Below are 18,198 nucleotides of genomic sequence, written 5' to 3'. Positions count from 1 at the left end.
AGCAGCTGTCCCACTGATCAGCTGACGAGTGTTATGAAGAGGTTCTAAGCGCACTCGATCTGTTACGTAGAAACAAGGGCGGGGACAGCATTTTACACAGAGTGCAGGAGGCTCATGAGCGGAAAAACAACTGACAAGAATGAGTTACATGTGAATATATATTCGTTTTTGTGGAATATAAGTGTCTAAAACAGCACATACTTTAAATTCTTCGAGTTCCACAATAACCATCAATAAAATCAACATTTTAGCCAACTATCCACTGCTGATACGACTCCCAAGTTTTGGAAATTAACCTCTACACCTCCAGAAGGAGTCGTGTTAAGACAAATTTGCAACTCAATAAAAAAAACCTTTCCATCTAGCAGTTAATCAGAAGAAAAGAATCCTGTTTACACCTGGGCGCTCACCAGTCCACCAAGGTGCAAAACTGGAGGAGGACAACATGTTACTAAAAGAGGAACAATTTCACTCACAGACTTGGAAGCCAAGTTCAGCTGTTTTAGAAAGAAGACAACTGCTTACTTATTGATCCTGTAAATCTGCTGCACCGGGTGTCTTTACTGTAAAGTTACATTAAACAGACTTTGCAACGCATATCGAATAATTAGGTGAAATACTACCTACACAAATTTCCATAATAACCATATTCTTGCCAACCATCAGCTTAGAAAACAACTGTAAATAAATGCACATCAATTACATGCAAACATCTCTGTTTGATGTCACAGCAGGTTTCTGCCCCAGACTTACATGATCACATTTGTTTGGCCACAGAGAATAATACAGCTGTATCTGATGTCTGATCTTAACAACACATGACCGAAAGAAAGACTCATAGGGCTCATGTGCTAGAACAACATTTAGGTGAATGATGTTTTGTTTAAGTTATGTGTTTGTCTAATCTGAATTTTGACTTTTGTTGATTCTGTTTCATTTATATTTTTCCTTTCCACACATTGTTCTACGAAAACTCCAATAATTACTTTGTGTTAATTATAATGTGTTATGATAATGACAATATACACCACATGTCCATTTGTAGGAATCACTGGATGCTTTACACATTTCTGTAACATTTTCCAGGAGCGAAATGCCACCTGGACTCAAGCAAACTGTCACAGCACCCGCTCCTCCACCTCCCTGTCTCCCTCCTTCTCCCCTGTTGTCTTTGTGTGTGTGTATAAGCACACCTGGAGCTGGAGTGGTGGTCACACCTTCACTCCCAGCTGCTCATGTAGTGTGTCTCCTGCACTCCACCAAGTCACCAGATCATCTCACCCGTCTCCTCAGCTCTCTCCCCTCCAGGCATCAGCCCGTCTTCCCCTGGCAACACATCCCTCAATCGCTCCACCTGCGCCGGGACTCCAAGCTCCTACAGTCACCCCATTCCTGTGCTCCCTTCACTCCTTACCCGTACAGTGCCTAAGAATAATCAGGCCATTTACCACCTCATCCACTCTGTTAAGTCTCTCATTTTGGGCCCACTTAAAACTATAGTACACTCTGGGAGTGTGACACAAACACATTCATTAATTTGTATGGTGAAAAGCAAAGGCTCTTTCACTTATGTGGCATTTTAATAAAGCTTAATTTGACCACCAAACATCTGTTAGCCTGAACTCAATAAAGACAAAAACATTAATACAAAGTTTTGTTACTATTTGTAGATGATCAATATACAGCAAATATCACAGGGTTATACAGTGGAAATTATATTAGAAATTGGCAAATATAACAACCTAAAAAGGTCTTCAGAATTAATATATTAATATCATTACACAAAAAGTAATAATAACTAGGTTTCGGAGTCAATAAGTGGCAAGAGACTGACTTTCACACAGGAGTGGTTAAAACGATTTTGTTAGTGAAAGTCTCAATCTAGGTTACTATACCGCAGGGAAACAGGAAACATGTCCTAACCTCATGCACTGTACAGCAGTCTTCCAGGAAACTATGAGATTTAGCGGAGAAGTGTAGCACGTGAACAGAGCAACTATGCATAGTCTAAATATTTTTGCAGACCTTTCACTGTTTCTGTAGCTGTGTGGTCAAGTCTCCCACTGAATGGTTTTCTATATCGCTGCTTAGATGAAACAACCTGAGAGTTCTTACATTTTCTTTAGGTGTATAGCCAGGCATATGTGGGACACTTCTTTGTTTCCATCACCATAACAAAATAAAATATCATTCTCTGGAAAACTTTGTGTTTCTCAACTGCCTTAAAATAAATAACAAAAGCCAAAACCCTGGAAACAACACGAGGCCAAAGTTTAAAAATCATCTCATCATTCACATTCAATCCCACAAACTGAAGTTTAGAGCTGTCTTTAGTGTTGGCTAGCAACTGATGCACTACTTTGCATTGCCATTAAAATGTAGGTAACTAGGGAGATAGGAAAGCTTATAGTGTTTGTGAAAAGCAGTATTTTTTGGTGTAAAGAAAAGGGAATGAAACAGGGCATGGGGGGTTGGGGAAGGCCTGAGCAAGTTGAACACCCTAGCTGGTAATATATGCGACCCTATTGTCATGAATCAATGCACCGTGCAATAATGGGAGGCTAAGGAGGGGCACAAGGAGGTAGGGGAGCTCTGATGGGATGTCTTCTGTCTCATGGTGTACCCCCACCATGAGACAAACACACCCAAGACCCTGCAGTGCCTACCAGACACTTGTTATTTGTCTTTCTAGAGGAGACAGCCAGAGACAGGAGCCCAAGGGCAGACAAATGTGAAGACTCAATAATTTTGTTACGCAGAATGAAATGCTGTGAAAACAGGCAAAGCTCACTTTGTGATGAAAGTCTACATGCGAACATACAGTTTGCATGGCAATCTTTTGCTCTGTGGTGTGTCTGCTAAATGCTGCGGTGTCTGTGAGTGCAACAAGACTGACAGGATGAACTGAGGTAAGAACACTTATTTGCGCAGAAATTATTTGCAGCTTTAATAAAACAGTTGCAGTTGCTGTGTAATATGGAGACTAATGAAAAATATATAAATATAAATATTATAGCATGCACTACTTTGTGCACTTAAATTCAAACAATAGTTGAAATGTTTGCAATGTGGTGAAGTAGGAAGTTAAGCATAGTTGTAATACATAGTGCACTAGTCTGGTCATGTGCAAACTAAGTGAAAGATGAGGAGACGTCTCTAAAAGTGAACCTTAGTACTCCATAGCACCAAGTTGTGCTGAAAATGTAAGGAACCAAACAAATGTTGAAGACAAGTTTGATATTGCACTGTTGAGATACCATGCCGATCAATTAAAACTGATTTGTTGAATAGAGGCTGGCTGCTACAGTTGGGAGTTGCTTTTAGAACTTATGCTTTGTTTTAGTCGCTCCTTGTGAAAGGACAGACTATGGGAACAAAACCAAATTGTTGTACGTATGAAACATAAAGATGACAGACAATAGGAGCCTCTATACAAACTAGGCTGACTAAAATGTGAGATTTTGGAGGGTGGAGAGTTGGGGAGTAGGTGATGACAGCACGACTTGCAAAGCTGATCAAATCAGCACAAAACATAACTGAATAGAGTTTAACTGGGTTGATTCGTAACCACCAGAGAACAGTAAATATGTTACATGACAGAATCAAGAGCTTTAATATATTTCAGGTAACGGTGTGTAATAACAGCTTAGAAAATAAAAAACATTTACAAAATCTTTAAAAGGTGAAATAAAATGTATTAAAGCTTCCACTGGTTTATTTTGTACAATAATCTAAGTACTATGTGTACTGTGACAGATGTTGCTTGTGATGGTAAGTTTAATCTCACTCTGGAGTTCCAGTCAAGTGTACAGATCATTTTAGCATCTATCATACTTAGTGCCATAAAATTTGATATACAGGTATATTTTGTGTTGCATTTGACTGCAAAAACCACTGTTTTCTTTAATGCAGGTAGGATCGGACCCTCAGCCTGTCTGCAGGACAAAATGTCACAGGGCAGGAGAGGAATCTGGAATGGGAGAGGGAAACAGATGCATAGGTTAATTCTTGCTTATCTTCTGCTGCTGGCTTCACCGTGCATGAGCTTCCTCCCCAACTTTTGGTCTCGAGTGCTAACACTGTCCTGGGACTCTTACACACACCAGTACATTACGGAGCAGGCCATTATTAATGTTACCATGGAGACGCTGACGTGCAGCAAGAAACAGGGGAACCAGGCAGAGGACTGGGTAAGCTGATGTTTGTAGTTATTTACACTACACTCTGTATGGTACATAGTTTAATACAACTGCTCTTAGTTTACACAATTCATTAAATGATTTCCTGAACACCGCAATCTCTCATTGCAATGATGGTCAAAGAAAAAGCAATGTGCGTCTCTAGCAGACCAGACTGGGACGTGGCTTCTGGAGAGCTGTGGGAGAGGTGGTGAAGTCCAATGCTGCCATGGACTTCCTGAGCTCCACCAGGTCAGACCCTGTGTACCACTTTGACTCAGAGCGTGTGGATAGCGCCATGCTGATGTTACGGCAGTTCTGGGCTCAGACTCTGCTCTCAGTACAGGCCAAAGAGTACCAAAGTGCTCGTCACAGCTTGGGCCAGCTCTTTCACTCCCTGCAGGTAAACATTACATGTATTATTATTACATGTAATATCAGATAGGTTAGTATACTTTATAGAAACAAAATTATGGGCAATAGGAGGAAAACAATTATTAAACCACTTCCTTTATATTCTGCCAAACTGCTTGCAGGTATATTTGTCTATATGTTGAAAGATTTTAAATGTTGACATGGCAATTTAAGTGTTGGCGGAAGCATAATTAATGTTTGTTTTTTTTTAACCTGTTATGCAAGGACTTTTACAGCCACAGTAACTGGGTGGAGATGGGCCAGCGATCCATTTACCTCCACCTGCTGCAACCAGAGAAGCCCGCCATCCCTGTTGCTGAAGGTAATTCATATTTTCTGCGATTACAGAAATAGCCACCTTACTACATCAAGAAGTGAATCTAGGGGTGGGACATTATTGGTTACACCTGAATCCTATTTCTATCTTACAGTATAGTATCTCTAAAAATTAGTGTGAGTTTCAGTTTTGCAATAATTAAAACGTTTGTTCTTGTGTCAGGATTGGCATGCGAGTAAATAGAGAGTAAGGGTAAACGGGGATTACTGAGGCAGAATATAATTACTCAGGACAAGTAGTTATTATATTAGAGTTATTATCCCTGTATATTGCACAGGTGCAAACAATCAGGGACAATGATGAGAAGTGAAGTTGCTGGACTGAAGTAGGGCAACAGAAAAAAAGACAGAGTGACTAACAAAATAAAAAAACAGGAAAATAAAAATGGGAAGTAGAGCTGGGGAGGGAGATTGGGCACAATAAGAGGCAGAGACAGAGAAGGGGAAGTGCAGGTAAGGGAATTATAACAGCAGAAATTAGCTTTAATGAATTTCAGAAACAACAGTTAACAAAACACTCACCCTTACTGTCCACAGAACACACTCCAACATGTTTGGAGTGCTTTAGTACCACCTGTCGAAACAATCTCGTGCCAAAATTGACAAGCACACAGCAAAATTTCCAGCTGCTCACCACTGGCTACTTCGGCACTTTCCCTCAAAAACCCAATGGTACGTCTAGGGAACAAGTACATTCAAAGGAAAAGCATTTTCTCGATACTAATGAAAAAGTTGTCAACTTTTTATTTTTCAGGCAAATGTAGTCATGGTGGCATTTTAGACAGCAGTCGCCACATGGGGGCTAAGGGGGGCATCAACAAGGATAGCACCTCACCTCTGTTCTCCCCTCACCATTATCTTCATGTGGAAGCGGCTACTTTGGCTACTGAGGCTACCCTGACTGTACTTAGAGACCTCAGAGACACAGTGGGCCCCAAAACCTTCCTCAGGTCAGTTTTAATCAGGTTTACATTTGCCTAAAGGGAGAACTCAGCTGTTGAGAGTCTTTAGAATGTTTTCCTTTACTTCGAAATATCCTTTCACAGACTGTTTAGCATGAGACAGGCCCCTGCACTGGTATTTGTTATAGACACCACAGGCAGCATGTTTGAAGAGATCACTGCTGCTCGACTCCGGGCTCACTCCATCATCCAGAGCCGAGCCGCCAGCACCGAGCAGCCTGGCACCTATGTACTTGTGCCTTTTCATGACCCAGGTGAGGGTACAGTGCATATATTTGTAGCAGAGTCTTGACCTTGATTTCATCTAATATTTTTTAGATGGACTTTAGCACTGTCTGCAACACTGGTCTTATATATGTTGGTATGACAACAAATTCATGCTCACAACATTCTATTACATTTTCATAAAATCAAATGGATGTGAAATTCAGCTGTCCACAGACTTTTAGCCACAAATGTATCTTGAAGAGCTAGTTTCAGTAGATGGAAGAACACTTATGAGATGAGAAGTCAGTATCAACTGAAATAATCTTCCACAGATATAATTTGATAAAGTGTCTGATAGAAAGCTGGTATTTCTGCTCAAACGGCCAATCATCTGTAGCCTACTATCTAACATCTACTGCACTGTGCAGCTGTAGGACCAGTGTATGAGACCGATGACCCAAACCAGTTTATGCAGCACATGGAGAACCTGATGGCCCTGGGTGGAGGAGACGAACCAGAGATGTGCCTCTCTGCCATTCAGGTACATTTTGATGCTGCTTCTCTTGTAACAATGCAGGCAAAAGCATCATCTTAGCGCTTGAGTTTGCAAATGCGTTTCCCAATTTCCCAACTTTTGTGTTTTCAGCTGGCACTCACTCAGAGTCCACCACTTTCAGAGATCTTTGTTTTTACTGATGCTTCCCCCAAAGACTTCCATTTGTTTGATGCGGTGAAGGCCCTCACTCTCGAGAAGCAGAGCAAAGTAGGTTTTGATATTTAATTAGTGTTGTGCACATGATGATAAGTATGTCAAGGGTGTAGCAATTATTTTATCTAAGTAAAGACAAATCATTTGATGGTCTGTCCATTGTTTTTGTGGACGTTTTCTAATATGTCTGATCTAAATAAAACAGAGTTTAATTTAGTATTTTAGCCTAAACAAGTGACATCAGACTATTCAGCGATTCAGTCCAACTGATTTACAAGACAGTTTGCAGGTTACTTTCAAACATTACTTTTAATAATGGCAATAGTAGTGTATGAAAATTTATTTTTAAAATTTAGTGTTTCTGTGACATTTATTTTTCATATCTTGCAATCTGTGCATGTATTAAAACTGATCATACTGCTGTTAAACAAGTTTTAAGTATTAGGTTCTGATTTTCCCACAGGTGACATTTCTCCTTACTAAAGACCCCAACTACACAACAGAGAGCAGAAAGAGAAGGAGGAGGAAAAAGAGAAGTAGGGAACCTTTGTCCCCTGATCGTTTCTCTCTCTATTCTGCCCTGTCATCCATGTCAGGTGGACTGACAATATTTACCACCAACTCTGATATTCACAAGGTCTCTGCTATAGTGGAGGATAACACTGCTTCTGACAAGGTACAACAGCTTTTAATAATGATCAACATTTTACACTTGACTAAGTAAACTAGTCAGGGTTTGCAACCACCGTCTCATGGCAGGTCACTTATTAATTCTACTGATTGAGACCACTTCAACCACAGAGGAATTTTTAGAAGAATGTTTTGTTCTTGTTTTTTCAAATGAAGCACTGCATGTTTTTCTCCCTGGTTTCCTGTCTTATAAAGTTAGCAAACAAGTTAGTTAACAGAAACATATTTACATGTAAAAGGAGACTGCCATTAATCTGGAGCCATGTTTCCATGTTTCTGCCCACCTGGTGAATCCGACACTAATGCTTTTAAAGATGTGTCCTCTCTCAACAAAGTTCAGGGACTAAAGCTCAGGGCCTTTTTTGCTGGGCAGATTTCTAAAACAAACCCCTGATAAGGCTGCTCACTAAGTTGATGATAGTGGTGACAGTGAAGCGAAACACAGTGTAAGGGGCTGTGTGGGGCTAAAATGAGTGGCTGTGTTTTGTGGAGGGGAAGAGAATTGTAGTGAGACAATTTGGTGACAATTAGTTTCTGCAAGTGCCCATCTTTTATTAAAGATGGGCATTTAAAAGGGTAAGGTGAAAGAGTACATTTCTTACAAAACATACTTTTTTTTTGTCATTCCTCCCCAAGGTGACCATCCTCCATGTTGAGAGTGCCCAGGGGCTGATGACTTCTCATACCTTCAGAGTTGACAGCTCAGTAAAAAACATAACTCTGCATGTCACTGGCATTCTGATAGAGAGTGTCCTTACCGATCCTTTAGGTTGAGTTTTAATATTTTTATGGAAACTGTGTTCTGTGAAGTGTACTTCGAATTTACTCAAATGTCATTATTATTATTATTATTTTTTGCATTTAATAATAAATTAAACCTAGTTATTCACCTTTCTCTTCTTGTCAGGCCAAAGCCAGTCTCTGTTAAGCGATCAAGGCCCCTTAGCAGAGGTGGAGCACTTTGAGGGTCTGTATCGTATTTGCCTGCTTCATCCTTTACAGCCAGGCCAGTGGAAAATCACAGCCACAAGCGATGGACCTTTAACATTCAAAGTAATAGGTAAAACATAAAACACGTTAGACACTGAGTTGCTAGTTTTCTGGTGTATTGTGTAGCTGCGCTTGAACTCAGGTTTCATTGCACCCTCAGGTGACAGCACCGTAGATTTCCTGTATTACTTTGCAGCTGTAACCAATGACACGCACCCAGGTCTGGCCAGGATGGAGGGCAGTCCAATAGCAGGTGAGAGAATATGGTTCTCTTCCTAATGTAATCAGTGCTTTAATATTTACAGCGTAGTTCTCACTCACAGAAATGTACCTGACAAAAAGCAAAACTGCTTTATATCCCCAGGTCTTTCTGCCTTTCTGGTGCTGGCTGTGACAGGCCTGGCCCCAGATGAAGAGGCGTCTTTCAGTCATGTGACACTGCTGGGACCTGAAGGGGAGAAATTTCAGGAGGTGAGGCTGAAAGCCTCCTCCTCTTCCTCTTCTTCATCCTTATACTCTGTGGAGGAATTGGTTGGCTGGGTAGACTCTGTTCCCCGAGCTCCTTTCTATGTTTGTCTTACGGGCCAGGACAGCAGAGGAAACAAGCTGGAGCGGGTTTCCACTGAGATGGTGCAGCCCACTCATGTTCAGATACAGGTAGTAATGCTAAACAAGATTTTAAGATTTTAAAGCTGCACTAATCAAAATTTTATATTAATTATAAAATTGGATTATTATTATTAATTATTATTATTATTGCTGGAGGGTTTTGTATTTGTCCCTGCAGCTTTAATCCTTAAGATACAGCAGGTTGCTGTTTTAAAATGCTCATATTAAGCCACTGTAATTGTCCCAAAGAAAAGCTAGTGACTAGTTTTTGAACACAGTGGGGCATTTAGCAGGATAAGAGCCAATTATGTCTTCCTTTCTTTACATTTTTCATTTGGTTTGTTAATATTACACATGTTGAAATTATGTGCATTGCATCAGAAGCAGCTTAGAGTTAATTTGTACCTGCAGTCCTTTGGCAGGTCACAGTAAAACACAAACAGCTATGTAGTTGTATGCCTCCCCCAACCCCCCTGTTGCAGTTCCTCTCCAGACTCATTCTGATCAGTTTATCAATTATTCCGAGTGGACGCTTGTGCCCTCCCCTCCAGGTGTTCCTGACATGTGTTTATATGAATGGGATAAGTGCTGCTACGCCATCTGGAGCAGTTGGAAGGAGTATAGCAAAAAAAACAGCCACATTTCTTATTGTGTTTACCTTATAAAAGCTCCAGTTCTGACTTTTCTTTCAAGAACTTTGTATTTTTTTTTCTCAGGTGTTGTCTGCCCCCCATCTGGTACCTGGTCACAGCACAGTGGTAAACTTTGACATCCTGAATCACGGCCCAGCCCGACTTTTCAATTTGACTGCTGGTGATGACCGTGGATATCTTCATTCAAATGGACCTCACAGGTAAAACTAAAATGAATTAATTTCTTAATTAAATCTAAATTGATTTAATTCCAAATGTTTTTGTTATACTTCTTTTACCCACATTCCCTTATGTCCTTTGCACTTTGCAGCTACAGCATGTAATGCAATTTATTATCTCGATATTGTTTTTATGAACAAAATTGTGACTTTGAACAGGCTAATTATTTAAAGTTAGTGAATTAATATATGGATTAGCATATAAGCATATATAAATTAAACTTATATTAGAAATATACTTGAACTGTAGAGTCAAAATAGTGTTTTTAATGTGAACTTCTCTCCCTCAGTTTCCATGTTGCAGAGCAAAGGTCTTTCCGCGCTCAGGTGGACCTACACATTCCTGCTACAGCTCAGGCAGGAGTGACTGTTACTCTTACACTCACCGTGCGTGCTCTTGATTCTCAAGACTCAAATTATGCAGTGACCTACCTGTCTGTGGTCCCCCTGGTAAGACACCTGGGACATTACCTTGAGGATATTATTTATTTTTACAATCTAATGAAAGTTTTTTTAAAGCATTAACTCGCTCCCTCTTTCTCTTGTAGGATCTTGACATGTCACCACCATCCTGCTTTGTTGCAGAAAGACAGACCACCTGTCCTTCTGCTTGCAATGACTCTACCTGGACTGTGTCTCTAGTTGTGTCAGACAGGGGTCACTCTGGTCTCTCTACCCTCCTCCTGCAGAAGGGTGAAGGCATTCTGACTTCCCTCCACAACCCCCCACCACGAGAGGACAGTCTGGAGGAGGACCAGCCTAGCCCTAAACAGCAAAATGTACACAAGGACAAGACAAGGAGTGGAGACCAGCACCAACAGATCAGAATAAAAAAAGGAGACCCCCCATTGAATCTCTCTGAATGGGTACTGGACTCATCAGAGCCACTGTGGCTGAGCTACACATCCTGTTGCTGCTCTGCTCAAGCAGAGCTGCTGATTTGGGACCTAGCTGGAAACATGAAGCGCTGCCATATCATCTCTAGTCAGCAAAGTCAACAAGAAAATAGGAGCACAGAGATCAGTGGCTCTGGACAAATTAGACTCTTAGGCATCTTGTTGTTCGGCCTTCTGTGGTCTTCTCTGTCGTAGGTGAATGTGATTTCAAATGTCTTCAGCACTGGATCCTAGGATTCAAGATAAGGGGTTGATCAAAAAAGCTTGTTCTCGTTGGAAGAATGAAATTTAAAAACAATAATTGCACTTGAAGCAAAGAAATGTGTCTTTCTTAATGTGTTACTGCCATTACGGTAGAAGGTATTCTGAATAAAGGATTTTTTTCCAGTACTGTTGTCAGTTTTTTTTTTATTTTATTGACCCGTACACAGGCCTGTTTTGGGGCATTTTTCAATTCATATCGCACGTACCACAACAACATATTGTGAGGTGGCAGGTACAGGTTAGGCTGTGTTGTAATATAGTATACGCAAATAAAACATTTCTGATGTATTTGGAGTAAACCTTGAGGAATATTTGTGCCACACAACTTGTTAAAAATAGATTTCTAATTAAATAAAAGTTGGACATTGGACATGTTAACATTAGCCTTGCATAATTCAATAGTGATAAAACTTTATTTAATTTTTATATTTCTGAATACATCAGTTGTGGGAACATCCACAAACCTTTCTAACCATTTGTTTGCTTAAAGATTGAAATTCATTCTACTGACAACTGATTAACTCGTCTGGTCGTTGCTCATTACACGACAGCGAAATGGATGTGAATATAAGGGTAGAACAAACCTGGGACTTGGAGTTTCAGATTTTAGCACTGGGTTTAAACAGAGCTTTTGGGTATGCAGGCTAAAAAATGTGCAACGAAAGACAAGCAAGTGAAGGTGGAGGATAGAGGACACTGGGGCAGTAAGATGGAGTTTCTACTGGCCGTGGCTGGAAATGTTGTCGGCCTGGGCAACGTGTGGAGGTTTCCTTACCTCTGCTACAAAAATGGAGGGGGTAAGTAAAAGGGATTGTGTGACCAAACAACAGCAGAACAAGTACATAATGTCTTCGATTTTGTTTATTTAGGTGCATTCCTCGTTCCATATCTGGTGTTTGTGCTGACCTGTGGAGTACCCCTGTTCCTGCTAGAGACCACAATAGGCCAGTACACACAGGAGGGTGGCATCACATGTTGGAGGAAGCTTTGCCCAATAGCAGAAGGTGAGGTGTCCACTGTGTCTTGTAGCAGAGCAAGGCAAATAGGTAACCTACTGTACAAATCACACAAGTGACAGATCCAAATGTTGACAAATCCAGTGGGTGGGTGTAGTACATTTTTTCAGTTAAGTCAGTTCAGTTCACACACTGAGGAAGTAACACATTAGCTATTCTGGAGCCAACACAAGCTAAAAGACACATGGAGATGATTTTTTCTTTTTATGTTACAAACCTGTAATGTTAGAAAAAAGTAATACTTAAACAACAAACTAGAAAATGTTTTACTTTGTTACTAAATGTTTCTTTTTAAATGTGAAGTAACAAAAGTTAATAGGAAGTACTACTGCATGTATACTGTATAAAAATGTTAAATACACTTGAGAATGAGGTTAACTGCTACTAGCCTAAAACACTAGAAACCTTAGCTGAAATGTTGGCAGCCAAGTTAGCTTGTGGGTAATTTACAATACAGGTTTTGACAAAAAGGAAAATGTGTTAAATGAAAAAATAAAATAAAAAAACTCTTGTTAAAAAAGGCATATCACCAAGTATGTCCCAGCACAATAGAGTGCCTTCCCAAGGGGGACAATAAGGGCTGTGGTTAATGAATAAATGTAACAGCATCCAAACTTCCATGCAGGTATTGGCTATGGTGGGCAGATAATCCTCCTCTACAGCTGTGTGACCTACATCATAATTCTGTCGTGGGCTTTGCTCTATCTCGTGTTTTCCTTCAGCTCTCAGCTCCCATGGGCCGTCTGCAACAACTACTGGAATACTGGTAATTGCATTAATGCTGACTTATGTGTCATTTTAAGGATGTCAGCGGTGGTTTTACCATTTGTAGTGACCATATAACTCACATAGCACCATGTTAATTAATTTGTGTAATAATGAGAATCAAACTGAAGCAAATAGTAGTTTTCAGCCACCATTAATGCTACGATTTGCACTTTTATTACACTGTGCTTTAATCATTGAGACATTTAAAAAATGTCTTGTAAAGGTGTAAAGAACGTGCATGAATTAAAAGCAGTAAGCAAACTTCCCCTTTGCAAACATTTAGAATGAAATAAAATAAAAGATCAGTGGATACAGTCAAATGCATGAAAAACCGCATAAACTGTTTAGTCTGATGCTTTTCAGTTTCACCAACAGAGTAAAACAAACACACTGCCAAATTAATATGTTTCTCTCCATTCTTCCAGGTGACTGTGTAGACTTTTCAACAAGAAACAACATTTCTGAATGGATCGACCAAAATAATTCGACCTCTGCTGCCACAGAATTCTGGGAGTATGTCTATTGTTAACAACCGAAGTCTCCATGCTGTTCTTCGTGTTGCAAATGTCTATTTTGTTGACATTTCAATAGTGGTAAAACTTTTCTTAACGTAACATTACTTGTCTATTTTCCTTTAAGACGACGGGTTCTGGCTATTTCAGGGGGCATTGAGGAGATAGGCAACATCAGATGGGAATTGCTGTTGTGTTTAATTGCCATGTGGGTCATCTGCTACTTTTGCATCTGGAAAGGGGTCAGATCTACAGGAAAGGTAATTAAATGCACCTTAAATAATAGTAAAAATGCAAACATGTCCATAAATGTAATATCTGTAATTTTCTTTCACCCAGGTTGTGTATTTCACTGCAACCTTCCCCTATGTGATGTTGTTAATTCTTCTGTTTCGCGGACTCTCTCTTCCTGGTGCTCTACAAGGAGTGATCTATTATCTTCTGCCTGAACCCTCCCGACTTACAGACCCTCAGGTAGGAGTTGATGATAGGTTGTAACAATGCAAGTAGATAAATGTACTCATTGTTACTGTGTTAGAACAGGTGTGGATGGAGGCTGGGGCTCAGATCTTCTTCTCATACAGTGTGGGTGTAGGCACGTTGACTGTTTTAGGCAGCTACAACCACTATAACAACAACTGTTATAAGTAAGTTTTTTTCACTGGTCCCCTGGCCTTAAATGTTTAATTTGGGGGTTTCTGACCGATGAACCACAGAAATACAGTATATTAAATAATCAGCTATTCGTAATGTAGAATGTGCATGTTTTTCTGCTTTTGCAGAGACAGCCTGTTGCTGTGTTTGCTGAACAGTACTACCAGTGTGGTGGCTGGGTTTGCAGTCTTCTCTGTGCTGGGATTCATGGCTCATGAGCAGGGCGTTCCTATTGCTGAAGTGGCGGAGTCAGGTAGTGCAAGGCACCAGACATATTCAGAAAGCTGCAGCCTTGGCTTGTTGATCCAGTGTTAAAGAGATTCACAAAAATACTATGCTCACACTGATGTATTAGTAGTAACCGTTGGATACTGTCATCTACATTGTTGTGCAATTTATAGGGGACATTGTAATATTATGTACTTACTGTATGATAACTGTAGTTTTCCAAGATTGGTAAATCTTTGCTGCCATCTTGAGGACAGTATCTGACACAACAAACAGAGAGACCGTTGGTTAATATTTAACCATTCTACATAGGCACAATGGGGTGTTAAAACTGCTCCACCGCATGCATTGCTGCATTGTTGTGTGGTAGAGGTTTGTACTTACCAGGGTTCACCCTTCAGCCTGGGTGTTTTGCGATGGTGTTGGCAGACTGTGCTATCCTATGATCTGATGTAGTGCTGTGTGTAGCTTTGTGTCCATGGTGTTACATTCAATAGATATACTCTCTGGTCTGGACCTGCATGTGCACCTCTTCTCCTCCTTACTCAAATATCTACAGTGCAAATATAATCTAACAGACTCCTCCATATTAGGTAGCTTTTGTTCCTGGATTTTGGTTAAAGAAGTTAATATTCTACCAGCCTATTTACAGTTGTTTATTAATATTATTATTATTATGTTTTCTGGAATGGGCTATAACAATTTTTGCCTTTACAATTTGTATTCAATGTTCCAAAAATGTCATTTTGTTCTTCTGATACTCACATACACCTGTAATCAGATATTGTATACTTTGCCATGTTACTGTTGATAAATTAGCTGAACAACAAAGGCCACCAATTAAAAATGTTTTTCTAGGTCCGGGCTTGGCATTCATTGCATACCCCCAGGCTGTAGCCATGATGCCCTTGCCTAAACTGTGGTCCATCTGTTTCTTTTTCATGCTCATTCTCTTGGGACTAGACACACAAGTAAGACGTAAAGTTAATCTTTTCAAACAAACATATCAATATTTATATGTCTTCTCACTGTGCCATGTCTAATCTCTGTACAGTTTGTCGGCATGGAGGTGGTGACCACGTCCATCATAGATATGTTTCCCAGAGTAATGCGCAGGGCAGGTCGACGGGAATGGTTCCTCCTCATTTTTTGCCTCACATGCTTCCTCTTACAGCTTGTCATGATCACAGAGGTCAGTCGTTTATTAATTTTTTTTTAATTTATATTTGCTATAATTTACACTCCAAATTGGGACTGTATTTCTTCTAATACATACAACGCTGATTTATGGATTTATTGGTTTTGTTTCAGTATATTTAATCAGCAAGATGTTTTTAGTGAGCTTATTTTTATAACTACACAGAAGTTGACACATGGCAATAATACACAGTGCGAAAATAGACTGCCTCAAATAAGCTACTATACACTACAGTAAAATAAAATATAGGTCAAATAACTGTCTCTGTTGGTGTCTTTAGGGAGGCATGTATGTGTTCCAGATGTTTGACTACTACGCTTGTAACGGAGCCTGCATCCTCTTTCTCACTGTGTTTGAAACCCTGGCACTGGGATGGGTATTTGGTATGAATGCTAGTTTAAAGGAACCATTGCTGATTTATTTCATTTGATCTAACTACAATATCTGCGGGTTACCTGGCATGTGGTCCCAGCCAGCACTTTGCTGAACTAATCAACGTTACCCTTTGATTTATAACAGGTCATTTATAAATATCTGGTTTCATCTGGTTATTGATTTAGGAGGTTGTCCCACAGGAGATACTATCACTAATCTAAGACCAGATCATGTGCTGCGCCCTTTTTACTGGCTCCATGTGCTGTCTTTTAGTTTCTGCTATTGATTACTTGCTAATAAAACGTTGAGACAACTTGACTTTACATGCATTGGATCTTCTGCTGAACTGACTTGATAAATAGTTGCATCTGAATGCCACAGCCCAGTTAATAGCCCAGCGGTTATCCATTCTTTAGACACTACACTAATCCCACAAGTAGTTACTAGTCCAAACTAGTACTTTTGAAACATCTTCGAATCATATCCTGGTAGCACCCACTCATGCCCACTCAAGACTCCTCCCTTGTTATTTTCAACTTCACAAAATACACAAACCACTCTGTTTCTGACTGCAACACAGCATCTGGTCTTAGATTAGTAACAGTATCTCCTGTGGGACAAAATCCTTAATGAACCCTAATTTGCCAGTCTGACCTAATCTTTATTTCCTTTTCCTCCTGACTTGTTCACCATCACACACAAAAAAAATCCATCCTCTTCCCTTTTTTATCCAGTGAGTTTACCCGATTTACATTTCTCAGTCACCACAAAGACCAGAGGAAAAACATGATCAAACAAAGTTACACTCTGAATTAACCACCTTACCAGTGGGACAATATCTGTCATATCATTATAAACACATAAACACAAATGATCAACTAATTCTGACCATTCATATGACTTTTATGACCAGATGATCCCAGTGTTTGTGTGGCCAGTAACTGATCTAACAAGTTGTAATTCTGTAGGTGACAAAAGAAGCAGATATTAATTGTAGACAATGGCACACATGCCCAAATCTGGTTGAGACAAAAAGTTAAAAGACAATATACGAGTAAGAGCACTTTAATGTTGCTCTACTAGATAAAGGTAATGCTGCTGTATTAAATTTTATCCCCTATCAAGGTGCAGAGCGGCTGTATGGCATCATAAAAGACATGACAGGTGTGAGCGCCAACCCGTTCTTCAAAATCTGCTGGCGCTACCTCACACCACTGGTCTCACTGGTGAGTTAGGCTTTTAGTGTTGCATCATAGATATCCTATCAGTCATGATCCTTCCCCACAGTTACCTGAATATGTTCTTGTCCTTTATTGAATTTTTCTAACAAGTTATACTGAAATATGCAATAAATGTGCATAACATCTGCAAAAATTAATTATTGAGTCTCTCTTTGTGCTTTATTCCCAGGGCACCTTCATATGTTCTTTAGTTAAGTACCAGCCTCTGACCTTTAATCGCTGGTATGTGTACCCAGACTGGGCATATGCTATGGGCTGGGTACTGGCCCTGTCCTCTATCCTTTTGGTGCCAGGATTTGCACTGTATAAGATGGGAACTGGAACTGGGACCCTGATTCAGGTAAAACAACTGTCCAACTAAATATGACTCAATAAATGTCACTGGTTACATCAATGTAAAATTGAAACATTTTCAATTTTACTCAAAGATTTACATAACCTGAAGTTTAATACCACCTGTAAAAGTTTAATAACACTTGGGTATTAGGAAAATCACACAATCAGATTATGTGCAATAACTGACTGGCCATGGACATTGTGAAAATGAATCAAAGTCTCTTCAGTCAATCTTTGTGATTCATTTTCTCCTAAAATCCACAAAGATTTGAAAATTAATGGCAAATATTTCGCTCAACTTCATAGCGTTTCCATCATTTGTGCCGCCCTGATCTTGACTGCTTGAAAACTCCAACGAGGGAAACTGAGCTGCTGGACATTGGTGAAGATCTGCCAACAGCTCACTACCAGTGGATAAGAAATGTCAATTCCGCTTGAAATCTGTTGCAAATCCCTTTACTCTTGGTACTGAAGAGGCTACCGATCCTATCAGAAATAAGCAAGACTTCTTGTCTTGACCATGGATATTGTAAAATAAATAAAAGTGTGATATAACTGTTAAGTATTGTGGAAATGTTATGGATTGCACAGGTTATGGAACAGAGCCGACTATCTGTAAGACAAAAAAATAAGATGGCATTTTTACATTAAAATATATTCTAATCACTACATTTACATTTTCACCCAAAATTAAGAATAAAGTTGCTGCAATCTAAATTATAGACTTTAATGTGTGTTATTAAT

At 39.8% G+C, this 18,198-nt stretch overlaps 2 protein-coding genes across 6 annotated transcripts; both read left to right on the top strand.

The window, feature by feature from the left end:
• The first annotated feature begins 2,575 nt into the window (after positions 1 to 2,575).
• On the top strand, positions 2,576 to 11,246 carry vwa7 (von Willebrand factor A domain containing 7). Of its 5 annotated transcripts, none has more exons than XM_067506302.1 (17): positions 2,576 to 2,909; positions 3,913 to 4,190; positions 4,345 to 4,581; positions 4,818 to 4,914; positions 5,466 to 5,600; positions 5,683 to 5,878; positions 5,975 to 6,144; positions 6,532 to 6,638; positions 6,744 to 6,860; positions 7,270 to 7,482; positions 8,133 to 8,265; positions 8,404 to 8,556; positions 8,647 to 8,739; positions 8,851 to 9,143; positions 9,812 to 9,948; positions 10,257 to 10,416; positions 10,515 to 11,246. In XM_067506302.1, exons 2-17 carry the CDS (start codon positions 3,948 to 3,950, stop codon positions 11,055 to 11,057), a joined length of 3,027 nt encoding a protein of 1,008 aa, XP_067362403.1. In that variant the 5' UTR covers positions 2,576 to 2,909; positions 3,913 to 3,947; the 3' UTR covers positions 11,058 to 11,246. The 5 variants fall into 5 exon arrangements, with proteins under 5 accessions (XP_067362403.1, XP_067362404.1, XP_067362400.1 ...); XM_067506299.1 differs by having other exon boundaries at positions 2,577 to 2,909; positions 6,526 to 6,638; XM_067506301.1 differs by having other exon boundaries at positions 2,578 to 2,909; positions 4,348 to 4,581; positions 6,526 to 6,638.
• A 462-nt stretch (positions 11,247 to 11,708) lies between these two features.
• On the top strand, positions 11,709 to 18,171 carry LOC137128394 (sodium- and chloride-dependent GABA transporter 2-like). The gene is made up of 14 exons (XM_067506306.1): positions 11,709 to 11,923; positions 11,996 to 12,130; positions 12,768 to 12,908; positions 13,336 to 13,423; positions 13,550 to 13,682; positions 13,762 to 13,896; positions 13,966 to 14,069; positions 14,205 to 14,329; positions 15,163 to 15,275; positions 15,359 to 15,496; positions 15,783 to 15,885; positions 17,003 to 17,103; positions 17,288 to 17,458; positions 17,761 to 18,171. The coding sequence occupies exons 1-14, from the start codon at positions 11,764 to 11,766 to the stop codon at positions 17,890 to 17,892; spliced, it is 1,779 nt and encodes a 592-aa protein (XP_067362407.1). The 5' UTR covers positions 11,709 to 11,763; the 3' UTR covers positions 17,893 to 18,171.
• Positions 18,172 to 18,198: the final 27 nt, after the last annotated feature.

Source organism: Channa argus, chromosome 6 (assembly GCF_033026475.1).
Source record: "Channa argus isolate prfri chromosome 6, Channa argus male v1.0, whole genome shotgun sequence".
NCBI lineage: Eukaryota > Metazoa > Chordata > Actinopteri > Anabantiformes > Channidae > Channa > Channa argus.
This window is presented reverse-complemented; position numbering and strand designations above follow the sequence as displayed.